This window comes from Annulohypoxylon maeteangense (assembly GCF_022496945.1).
Source record: "Annulohypoxylon maeteangense strain CBS 123835 unplaced genomic scaffold GGS22scaffold_14, whole genome shotgun sequence".
NCBI lineage: Eukaryota > Fungi > Ascomycota > Sordariomycetes > Xylariales > Hypoxylaceae > Annulohypoxylon > Annulohypoxylon maeteangense.
In genome coordinates this window covers 502,040-514,642 of record NW_025953261.1, presented here as the reverse complement: position 1 = coordinate 514,642, position 12,603 = coordinate 502,040, and the positions used below count along the sequence as shown (strand labels likewise).

The window sequence follows — 12,603 nt, the reverse complement described above, 5'->3', positions numbered from 1 at the left end:
CATTGTGTGATGGGATAGCATGGCATGGGAAGGGAGAAAGATGGGAATCACCCGCGTGGCGGGTTTATAAGCATGGAACACTACTAAGAGGTACCTACTGAGAAAGACAAAGCGGAGCATGAAGGGCGATGGACGGGCTGGCATAGTTGAAGTTCAAAACTTGGAAATACGCTGTTATGAAACTTGTTAGATACCTCGGGCATCGGTGTTAATGATGCATCCTCTAGGGAGGATGTTTTTAATATGGAATATTTCACCATTTTCTCTTTTTTCTAACCTATTTACCTATCTGCTTAGCTATTCATAATGTACAAGCGGATAAGGACAGAGACTAAGGATAGGTTGGAATTCTTTACAAATACATGTAAGTTGATTTATATTATCTCTTATACAACAAGATCGCATTAGCTAAAAAACGCAGTAAAAGCCAGTAAACCAAAAACTCGATCTTTATGAGGGTAAATTCATTAAAGCCACGACAACATCTTCAAATCCACGTTGTTGAATACCTACACGACCTCCTGCCTTAAGGATGACACAAGTTTTTTCATGTTAAAAAGGAGAGAATATAATCAAGTCGCAACATATTTCCTATTGAGACTACTCCGCTTAAGCGAGAGTCCTTGACCGCTACCTCCGGAAATGAGAAGCCCTTTCAACACGTCTGATCCATCAGAAATGAATATGATGTTTGGGGGGGCGCTTTCAAAGTTTTGAGAAGTCTCATTGTACACTTCGCAACAATATCCTCGGCTAGGATTTAGGACATTTTCCACCAAGGCTCAGATCAACGAAGTTAGCGGTGGTTGCACTTTTTTCGTTTTGCCATTCTAGAAATTGTAATGACATGGGTTTATTTAACGACACAGGAAAATTCCAATAAGGAGATGTCTTCCTGATACTTCTTCGACTATCATGCGTAGGATTGATATCCTGGTTCCAATTCTACCACTTCACATGGCATTTCATGTCGGGAACGACATCACAAGCTGGGTTAGAATCATTTCGCTTAGCTGTATTGAGACTCTTGCTGACTATGTCCCATTTGGTATGAGTAATGGTCAAACAGATGAAATACAGAGCGTCAACTGAATCATTCAGAAGGAAATTGTCTTGCCAGTTGAAATTTATATCGATAATGCGGGGTACCATAATTGGCTACGCCGACGCTGAAGTTGGTGTGTTCGGAAAGCGCCGACGATTACTCGCAGAGATCAACATCTTGCAGCGAACCAATACGTAAACTCCGATCTTCAAAAGCGCAAATCAGATTACTCGGAAAGAGATAATTATTCATTGCTCATACTTAAAGGATAGGAAGACTAATAACACAAATTATCCTCGGCTAGCGAAACCTCCAATCCAAAGCCCGTGATCTTGAACGATAGTTCTGTCCCTATCAGTATCTTCAGTTGATAAGGTCGCGCTTCGTCGGATAACACTCCAAAATCGTCGTACGAGAAGCTTAGCCGTGCTGGACGTGGTGGACTGTGCCGTCGTCCTTGACGTGGACATTGAGCCGGTCAGGCTTGAAATCACGAGTTACCATCATTCCCGGCTCGATGATACGGCATTCCTGCGGGAGATCCTTCTTGCAGAAGTTCTAGAGGTTGTTATGTTAGTTACTTTACATTGATATTTATTGGTAGGATGATGCCCGAAAGAGATTCTACACACCGTCTCGCTGTGTCCATTATCAGACACGGTCTTGCCCAATAACTTGCTCGTCCAGTCCGCAGTCTTGTCTTTGGAGTTATCCGTGATACCTGGAATGACGAGAGGCATTGTGCTTGTTGTTTAGTATGATTTAATTGAGTTGAAATTAGTTTATTGTATTAATTTCGTTGAGGTGAAGTTGTTGTAGGTAGTTGAAGATGAAAGTTGTCAAAGAGACGAGGGGCAGATATATTCTTGGTCTGTTCTTATAAACTTTAGGCAAGCAACATTCTAAGATACGAACTTGTACTAATGTTTCGCAGCCGTCGTATGCAATGACGTATTCGGTTTCCTCGGGATTTCTTCTAAACAGGGCAGGTCGAGCGCCACGAGGTCGTCACGTGTTGGTCACTTAGCCTTAGATAACCGACAAGTAGGTGCGTTCCCGAGCACGGTACCTGAGTACCTTGATGACCTCAAAACTTTTAGTTCTTATATCGTCATTCCTAGGTGTGATTCTAGGAAGCTTTTTATCCCAGCTCTCTTCGTAAGGAAGGATTGGAGGACAGTAGAAGCGCATCAAGGTCAGAGCTGCTGGAGCTGCCAGGTACCCCCGTACCGCGTGCCCCGCTAAGCCGGGAGCAAGGGGGTAAAGTTCCAGAGTTTGCCCCGCGCTGAACTGCGACTGCGGGGCATTCCAATCGACTGCCCCTCCAAACTTTCACAAGCTTCATGCCACATACTTAGATCTCGTCAACACACAATACCTACACCTATTTACCTCTACAATACTGGTGAATTGACCGTAATCCGACACGATGTTCAAGAAAGAGTAAACCAGCACCCTCACCCCTTCCCTCCTCTTCCAATCCAACCCCAACCAAAGCCAAACCAAAGACAAAGAAGCTAACCCCACCACCCTCCTCACAGAATAACCGCAGCCCCAAAATCCAAGCTCAAATCCTCCGTGCAGCGCTCGCTGCGGCAATCGCTGCTCACAACATACCCGCTGCTAAACCAGTACATGGACGAGATCCTACCGAAGAAAGGCTCTCTCGAAGCGATGAAGCTGCCGGACCGGTGCACACTGTACGTGCTCGACTCGCAGCCTCTGTTCTTCCAGCACGGGGGGGACACGTTACTACCGCACCTCCGCCTCGTCCACCGCTTCCCCGACGCGTTTCCCAGTCTGCGCATCGACCGCGGCGCCATCCGCTTTGTTCTCTCCGGCGCTACGCTCATGGCGCCTGGGCTCACGAGCGTGGGGGGGAGGTTGCCGAGTGGGGTTTTAGAAGGGACGCCTGGGATTGAGGGGGAGGGGTTGGATGAGGAGGAGAGGTGGACGAGGGAGTTGGCGAAGGGGGAGCCGGTGATTGTGAGGGCGGAGGGAAAGACGGAGGCGTGTGCGGTTGGGTTTTTGGTTGTTGGTACGAAGGAGGTTAAGGAGAAGGGGAAGGGCCCGGTTATTGAGGACGCGCATTACCTTGGTGATGGCCTGTGGAGGCTTACTACAGATTAGAGAAGGATGTGGTGTTGAACGCTTGCGTGAGAGCAAAATTTCAGCCGCCTCGAAGAGGAAAATAGGGATGGAGGTCTCTTTCGGGTGAGGGCGGTGAAGTCTGACACAATTTGATGCATACCGGTCCGAATATGAGGGACATCATCTCATGGGTTATTATAGAGACGATTTCTGAGGGTGGTCTTCTGGGGCGACATGGGTGAAGTAGCATGAATAATGAAGAATAACTCTACTCAGTGAGATATGACATTTCAACAATCCCTAACAGTACTAAAACATGGAACAATCATCTTCTTCGCCAATACCATATATAACTGTCCCTAAGAGATTATCTACAAGATTTTTACAACTAGCTAGGTTGCCAAATGGTGAACTTTTGTACCATATCGACGAATCTGGAATACTACTAGGTAGTATAGGAGCTTTTCAGCCATGCAGAACCAGCCGACTGTTCTGTACCGGAGCACGAGCCCGCACCCGAGTAATGAAGATGATAAAATACGTCCTTCTATCGAGGAAAATCCAATATTCTTGCTTTATGAAAGTGTAGTTCGGGTAAAAATAGAACATGACAAGGTACCTATTTATTCTGCGAAAATACTTCAAAGTCCACAGCAAGAAGTTAAATATCCACGCCTGACTCACATCTTATCACTCAACAATATTCTCACGAAGAAAAATGGCAGAAACTATGTACCCGGGATTGCCACGAAGAGAATTAATTGAATTGACTTATATATCAAAACTATCTTTAAAATCCCAGAGATATACCTAAAGGTTATCGTGGTTGTAAAGTGGCATGTGGTGGAATTCAACACGATCTTAGTGAAACTCACCCGATTGTACTCACCCTTTTGACAGCAATAATTAATTCGACGCCACGGAAATAAAATCATAGGTCTATACTAAATATGAAATTAGTCCAATTCCCGTATTAACACAATTAATATCTCATTTTTACAATTTTCTATGCTAAGAATATCGTTGAGTGACAATGTAGCAAATCAGTCATTAGCGAGATTTTCCAAATGGTCCAGATAATCTTAACCTGGTCTCTCACCATATAGAAAGGCATCATAATATATATTTCTCTTTCCATGAGATGGTTTAGTTTCTCTACAGTTCATCTACGTTCCGTCTACATATTGAACATCTTGTATGGATAGAACTGCTGGGGACTATTTGACAAGGCAACCAAGAGGTACCATCCCAAAGACCAGGTATCTACCTAATTAAGGAGTATTTGATACCTATTTATCGGATTTTTAACCCCAACAAGGGTCTATTCATGTAATTGATTCTTGCCGTGAAGCACGGCCTTGACTAATTCATTCAAAACTTCCAATCTTCCTCCCCTTCCGAGTTCTTACAACAGCTACCTAGTAACCACCTAGGTTGTCTCAGAGAGCGTGGCAATAGCGAGTAATTGAATTCAGATACGGTATTAATATCTTATCAATGACATTATAAACGATAAACGTAAAAGGGACTATTCGGAAAAAAAACTAATAAACCCAGCTCGTGATCTAGGCATCTCTAGTGCTTGTAGAGCAATTTTAGGGGATAGCCGCGTATGAAATTAGCGGATGTTTATTATCTAGGTAAAGAAAGCATTATATCCTCATAAGAAACGTTAGGTAGGTACCTAGTAGCTTTTAAACGATGAGGGATAGTTGGAAGTCATTTCATAGCTGGCTTCCTACTTAGCCTACACCTCTCAGCATCGAATAGTGATATCCATTGAACCCCCTCAAATTGTACCAGGTAGGTATGGAAATAATTTATTCCTGATTAAAATAATAGAATGATTATGAAGGCGAACATAAATAATAATATTTCCGAGACTCGAGCACACGGCGCTCAATATTCTCAACCCCCTGGCGATTGGGTGGTTAAACCTTATCGCACTTGGAACCAACGAAATGAAAATATTCATTACTTCTTCTCGAAACGTTAAAAATCCAATCCTGTTATATGATCACATCAAGTAAATACTCACACAACGAAGAAAAACCCGGAATTAGTATCAATTCATGAAAACCTACGCTCAACGCCCCCTCAAACAAAAACAAGGAGCGTTTCCTCCGAGACACATAAACCATCTTTCAAGCCAAACCCAACCATGACGTTCAAAGCATTAGCTAGGTACCTAACCAACAATTACATCCACAGTAACATCAACTCCAGCAACTCCCCAATGCGGAAGTGATTCCAGCGATAGTGACGTGAAGCAGCGGGTCCCAAACCCCTCCGACCCACCGTACGTCCCCATTCATTCCAACACCATATTCTTCACCCCAGACCCATCAGCCCACTTCCCCAGGTTCTTCATGTGTACATATGTGGGTTCACTGTCACGTTACAGTGATGATCTCGCATCTCAAGTCAAGTCATACTCGAATCCGTACGCCCGGTATACACAACCAACTCGCCGTAAACACAAGCGTTGAAGTTCGCCATAGACCAACTCCTCCTCTCTTATATAAAGGTACTAGATAAGTACGTACTCAGCTCAATTAACCTACATCTTGGCCTCGGGAGCACCCGACCAAGAGAACGGAATCGGCGATATTGTCTCGTATAGGAAACGCACTAGCCCGACTAGCGGTAACAAGTCCCGAGGCTACTCCACCTGATCGACGACCAGGATGGCGTCCGCACGCTAACGCCGATAGAATACCTGAACTATTCGAACATACGGGGTAGTCGGGGATTTCCTAAATCGGGCCTTCTTCTGGGACCTGGGCAGGCTACGGCAGTTATCTGACGTCGAGGTAAGTACCTACCTATATTCCATACAGCAAGAGACGTGAGATCATCATATGTTTAATAGTATCGAATTTTTACTTCTCTAACGTAATGTGGTATCACTAGAAGAAATCTATACGAAAGTACAGGAAAGAAGAGAGAAAAAAGAAACCCCAGTGCCCATGCATAGGTCCCTAAGGTTCGCCAGGTAGTATTCGTAAACCTGCTCCATGCCCAGTCGTCGAACCGTCTCCACCAGTGGGTATCGTAATATCGTTAACTAAGCGACTCAATCGCTGATAGACTTATTAGTAGCGTCGTGCTCGAAGATAGACCCGTGGATCGATCCGCGATGCCGTAGGTTCTCGGCCGCTTCCTCTATGTCGCGGCCCTGAGCTTGGGCGAACCGCTCGGGTCTTCGTACCGAGGTGGAGTCGCGGTCCTTGTGGAGGATTAAGGGCGGGTTTTCGCGGTAAAAGGCGTCCAAGTCCTCTAGAGTACGGTTGGCCGTCTCTGGGTAAAAGAAGTAGATGACCGGCAGGAATAGTGCATTCGTTATGGTCCAAATGATGTAGAACTTCCATCCCAGTTTTTGGATGCCGATCGGTGTGATTTCGACAACGGCGAAGTTGGTGATCCAGTTCGTCATCGTAGCAACAGCAGCGCCCTTGGTACGCATGGGAAGACTATATAAAATTAGCAATTAGGACATTTATATAAAAAATGTTCTAGAACTTACGAGTTGATCTCGGTAGGGTACAACCACGGGATCTGTAAGTCCAAATTAGCATTTTCCGATGAGTTCGAGTGCGGTCGAGACTTACGCCCAGCATTCCCAAGCCAAACGCTACGTAGAAGAGAATGAACCACACAACAGAAGACTTGGCCAACTCGACTTGATGCGCGTAACCCGGCTCCTCCGCGAAGTGGAGCAATATGGTCACGAGCAAAAAGCAGAAGAACTGAATGACTGTTGAAAGCATCATCATCTTTCGACGGCCAAACTTTTCGACAAGGGGTGCTGCTATCAAAGAAGCAATTAGGTAAACAACCGACGCACAGGCTGCGATGAGGCGAGCCATGCTAGAGTCGAGCTTGACGGATTCAATCAATACGGTGGGAAGGTAATAAGACATGATCTACTCAACGTTAGCATCCATATTCGGACATGAAGTCTCACTCTTCGCCATAGCTTGTCCTGGAGCGCGGACGTAAGATTTTGTGTCCCCTCCTCACATCACTAGTTTAGAAGAGGGACCAAATCAAGACTTGGGTTAATACTCACTACATTATAGTTAGTATATGCATTCAATAACATAAAAGGTTTGTCTCCACGTACCATTGATACCACCGAATTGCTGCATAGCTTGAGTGCCAGCGCCAAGTGCCAATCGCCGAATAGTTTTGGTTCCAGTCTTGCTGCGACCGCGGAGAATATCACCCCATTTCATCGCATTCTCGCGCTCATATTCGATTCCATAAATGATCTCAGCGCGCTCAGCAACGACGTATGGGTCATCGATCGGTTTGTCCTCCAAGTCAGCAAGGATCGTGGTAGCTTCAATCTCCTGCCCGTGCGCAAGTAGCCATCTAAATTCAAATAAGGTTAGAAAAACGAAGATGGGTACTATAGTATTTATCTAAGCGGAAAACCACGTACCTAGGTGACTCGGGAAGCCACGGAATAGTAGAGAAGAGGATTATGCAGAAGACAAGTTGGAGAGCCAAGGGTAACCGCCACCCTATCGCACCTCCAACGAAAGACATTCCGTAGTTGATCCAATTACTTAACGAGAAACCGAGGATGTTTAATCCCATCTCGAGCATGACAAGCTTTCCTCTGTTGTGGACTTTAGAGGTTTCCGTTTGCCAGACGGGTGCTGTAGCTGTGTTGATACCATTTCCGATACTGTTCTACCTGTTAGCCTTACGGGTAACTCCCAACAACGTCCCGAAGCCACATACCCTGAGACAATACGAGCAACGATCATGTGAGGAACACTGAAAGAAGTTGCTTGAAGAATGGCGCCCACGGTCATAATCGCGGTACCAGTAAGGATGGTCCTCTTCCGACCGATTGCCTCTCCAATGTAGAACGCCGCGACGGCGCCGAAGAAGCAACCGATAGTGTAAATGGCCGTTATGATAGATAGTGTGCTTGTGTTCTCCGGACCATTCAAGTGATGGACGTCGAGATAATCAGGAGAAATGACAACACCGCCTTGATTCCAGGTAAGCATCAACGTAAATATTTAAGCGGTATGGTGATAACATACTGAAGATACCTTGATCGTAACCAAACAAGGTCATGTCTGTAGCGCAAGCAACCTATAGGTGCTATGTTAGCTCATGTTATCTCTGCCTACTAGGTAGTATGAGACGAAGAAGAATAGCATACAGTGATCCAGAAGGTCAGCCATTGGCCTTTCAGCCCAAAGTAGGGCTGGTTCGTTCTCGAAGGTGCCATCTTGTGGTTAACGCCGAAAAATCAAGTTTATAAACTCCCCAAGTTCTACTCGGAGATGTAGATAGGTAAAAAGAGGGAAAGTTGGTAAGAAACTAAAATTTTCGAAGGGGAATTTTAGTAGACAAAAGGGAGAGGGTATGAGAATCTTATATAATATACAAAAGTCTACTATGTACTTCAAGACATTAAGATGTATTTGCTAAGATCCTGACGTCTAAAGGTGATTGGTGTCACGCCGGCACAGTACAGCCCGACAAGGATGCCGATACAGATATCGTCTTATACCGAGCGTCGAGGAATTGTCCAATCAGATCTTGGACTCGACCCGGTAGTGGATGAGTCTGGGGAAAAGCTGGAGACAGAATCCGGTCCATTCCCCTCGAGATCCCGGGCGTAAGACATCAGGTGACTGGGTCTTGCCGCATTTTGTCAACGTGAAGTTGTGAATGCTATTATCGGCACGGTCTTCTTAGAGCCAATCATATTGTTGCCACGTAAAGTTACCGCTGAGACAAAGCGTATTGTAAGCCGAAGCGATGTGACGATGTCATAAAATAGACTGTGAAAATAGAGTAAATAGATGTACGTGGTTACAATTAGTATGTAAGCACTGTGAACCTTGAAGGTACTAGTAGGCTGCTAGGTAATACGGGACAAGACTAAAGGAAATGCTTATCCAGTTTGCCGAGAATGGCACCCGCCCAAAAAAGACGCCAGGATCCACTTAGTTGAATTCTTGTGTAGCCGGAACAGATAGCGACAAAAAATACATTAAGAATACAGATGTATAGGTAGGTGCTTGATGTACCTGGTATGTACCTGCTCATGTATGTAAATGCATGTCAACGTTCACATTCATTAATCTGGACCCCTCTAGATCTCATCGAAGTTACATATCAATGGAATTGTTCGGTTGCGCTGCATTCCAGCAACGCCGTATCTCTCCACAATCTTTAATTTGTTGGAACCGGGAGACGGCGCAGCGCATGCGAACAGCTGGGGAATTGATAAATTACCGGAAACATTCGGACAGCCCTAGACATCGACTCACCTGGACTTTGGGAAAAGTCAACCGTTTCGGAAGTCATCGAACCTAGGCACCGAGCAGGCATTTTACATATCTCGTAGTAAGCATCTCCATCGGAAAGTTCTGCATTTCCACCTGACGGAATAGACGCGGAGGAAAGGCCTCCTACTGTTACAAGTATGTACCACGAGACTTCAACTCCAAGACGTACGTCATTGTGCATTTGGTACCCAGGTAAAGGCGGAAATGTGGGGGTCTCCATCTCGGGGTAAGATGGGGGTCTGTGGACCTGTGGGTCTTGTTTGGGGGTTGCACTAAGAGGCTGAAAAATGGGGAAACGGAAACAAGCAACGAGCAAACAAGCTTGACTTGGCAGACTTGGCTACTGGATCTTCATATTGCGGGGTCACCATTGCGTAAGTCAAGAATACTGTAAGCTAATGACGCATTTACAAACCTAATTCTAAGGAAACTGCCATGTAAAGAAGCATTGACGATAGACAATGTAGCATATGACCTACTGAAGATGCACGTCATTTATCCCAAACATACTTGGTTTGGTTTTGGTCGAATCTTATCAGAAATCAGGAATGGTCAAAAGATCAGGAATGAAATCCATTCGCCCACGTGGTTTTAGCTGCATTCTTTTTTCTGCTAGTAATTGCAGATGGCGGCATTACTTGATGCAAATTAGGGGAACGCTCTGCCGCGTAGACCAATTACATCCAAGCGCTTATGATAGCTTCCCGGTGAAGAGTTCCGGGAACTTGAGGATAATCCAGGCACGATCAGGGGATTTTCAGGGGTACTGACTAAGCGCGTCTATTAAATATATCACTAAGAGAATACTCTGAAGGAAATTCAAAACAAATATCGCTTCAATTATTTCAGTTTCAAGTGGACTAACAACTCAAATCTTGTGTCTACACCTAAGTCGACGCTCATAGATCTTGGTAGTACTATAACTCGGTATTCGGAATGCCGAAGCATACGACGCGACGACATTAAGCTTAATACGGCCCTATGCAGAACGACTCTAACGAGAGGGAATTTTCTTATTTGACCTCCTGTTCTTGGCCCTTTTCATTTTTTTGGCAATTCGTTCGGTCAGCTTCCATACAACACCAGATACTACTTAAGAATCCTTCAAAAAAGCAACTTGCCAATAGACGTCTCGACGTGACACCCGGATGAGACCCGGCCATTCAGACCATGCATAGGCGTGCGCCAGCGTGGAAGTTTTATCACCTGCTTTACAGTACCACCCACCTTCTCAAGATTACCTGATATACGCACGAAACACGAGATTTTATATCATTTAGCCTTTTATGTCTTGTCGCGGACCCGATATATCTTCTTGTCGCCCAGTTGTTGTATGTAAGGGAGGTCTTGGGCATCAAGCTGAGGGAATTATATTTCGCACGTTTTCTCCGGTGGCGCATCGAACTTACATATTCATTGCAACATACTTACGATTGCGAATTCTCAAAAACGGGAGCCTGGAAAGCAGATCCCAGCGGGCTGGCCCGTTCCACGCAAAATTTTCACACCGCCATCACAACAGCAGTATCACAGTAGATCCCGATATCGAGGGGACACAGTTTGCGAATAGGTTGCCATATGTGGCTTTCATATACCTATCTCGGTGGACGACAACGCATACTTTTATCTGTGACTCATTCATACTCAGTGTAATGAAGGACGAGAGGGAAGAGATTTCGCTATCAATTAGCCAAGGAACTAATGCCAAATTGAGCTTTCCTAGTTCATAATAACTTCTAAGTTATAACAGTCAGATTCTATCTGTCATATTTTCTATAGCTAAGTCAAGGGCGAGCCACGCCACCATTTTATGGCTTGACCTACTAACATCGTTCAATAGCAAAGCCTTACGCGTACGCAATAACTACTGCATAATCCGGTTACCCTTACTAACAATGAAAATCGGTTTGGAAGGGTTTTCAAACTGGATCAAACTCCAATAGCCCTTCGTACGCTCAGAGCTTATGAGGAACGCCAAAAGCATACCCTAACTAACTAAACTCATTTCTATACCTATGCGACCCTCTTGAACAACCTTATAACAATACCAACAACTATACGGATAAAAATTATACTTCAGATCATTTTTTATATGATAGGAGAGAATGAAAGATCAGAAGAGTTTACTTTCCAGAAAAGGGGGATTGAGGCATTTCTCCAGTCACAGCCACTGACTCTACGGTACAGCAAGCGACATCAATACTTCGCGACAACAGCACCATCATTAGGTTAAGCGCATATATGTTGGGAGCGTTCAGAAAGGCTTATAGGACTATAATCTCGATGCGATTCTTCCGATGTCTTAAAATCAGGACGTGAGCAGCCCCCCTCTCTTATTCTCAACTTTGACAACCCTTAGCTGAGAGAATATCGCCAATCATACCAAGGAAGTGCTACTGTTCCCAATTTCTAAATAGTACGTAAGTCCTGTTGTTTTACCGAACCTCCCCGAAAGGATTTCGCAACGCCTTCATCTAGAGGGGTACTATTGATGGTGTACACACCGTCCGTTCAATATATCCTACCGATTCAGTTTCAATGTTGTCAACTTTACTCTGAAGCTCGTTAAAGAGATTAGGATACCATACATTGGCACAAGAAGCCCGGCCTTACCAGCGTTCAAATGGGAGCCGTTTTCTCATTAGCCGATTCAAGCGACGGCGGACCGGGTGAGATTAACGAGATGAATCCTCAAGATTTTGAAGTCCAACTACGGACTTTTCATGTCAATCACATACCGCATGCCGTTGCGAAGTGACGATAAAGCAAAAGGTAAGCCTCACTCCCGGCACTCGTCGAGGTATCCTATAAATAAGGATTGATGCAACACCAAAAGTCAAGATCGGTCTCTTGCTCTATCCAGTCTGCCACACTTAGAAGCCCGGCGCCTATGAGCCACGATAGCATCACATGGTTTTACATCATCCACACGCGCACATACAACAATACTTCCGCGGCCCCCCCCTATCAACTACGAACATTCGTCATACCTACCTAGGTAAACAAACTGCTCTTCCAGCCAGGTCACAGAAGCATACATGACAGCTAGGAAAGCTCAAGTGAGTTACGACTCGCTTCATCTACTGCGCACTATTTCTTAAATGTAGAATGAACATGACAATCTTCAACCTACCTAAATTACTC

At 45.0% G+C, this 12,603-nt stretch overlaps 3 protein-coding genes across 3 annotated transcripts; 1 reads left to right on the top strand and 2 right to left on the bottom strand.

Annotated features, from left to right (window-relative positions):
* Nucleotides 1–1,081: 1,081 nt before the first annotated feature.
* On the bottom strand, nt 1,082–2,169 carry GGS22DRAFT_168858 (uncharacterized protein). Its single transcript, XM_047962228.1, has 2 exons — nt 1,678–2,169; nt 1,082–1,603 (listed from the first exon to the last, which is right to left on the bottom strand). The coding sequence occupies exons 1-2, from the start codon at nt 1,783–1,785 to the stop codon at nt 1,466–1,468; spliced, it is 246 nt and encodes an 81-aa protein (XP_047816648.1). The 5' UTR covers nt 1,786–2,169; the 3' UTR covers nt 1,082–1,465.
* Nucleotides 2,147–3,464, top strand: GGS22DRAFT_168856 (uncharacterized protein). Its single transcript, XM_047962227.1, has 2 exons — nt 2,147–2,488; nt 2,587–3,464. The coding sequence occupies exons 1-2, from the start codon at nt 2,475–2,477 to the stop codon at nt 3,173–3,175; spliced, it is 603 nt and encodes a 200-aa protein (XP_047816647.1). The 5' UTR covers nt 2,147–2,474; the 3' UTR covers nt 3,176–3,464.
* A 2,545-nt stretch (nt 3,465–6,009) lies between these two features.
* Nucleotides 6,010–8,950, bottom strand: GGS22DRAFT_168854 (general substrate transporter). The gene is made up of 8 exons (XM_047962226.1): nt 8,322–8,950; nt 8,200–8,251; nt 7,889–8,144; nt 7,584–7,832; nt 7,264–7,513; nt 6,748–7,062; nt 6,663–6,694; nt 6,010–6,609 (listed from the first exon to the last, which is right to left on the bottom strand). The coding sequence occupies exons 1-8, from the start codon at nt 8,388–8,390 to the stop codon at nt 6,213–6,215; spliced, it is 1,620 nt and encodes a 539-aa protein (XP_047816646.1). The 5' UTR covers nt 8,391–8,950; the 3' UTR covers nt 6,010–6,212.
* Nucleotides 8,951–12,603: the final 3,653 nt, after the last annotated feature.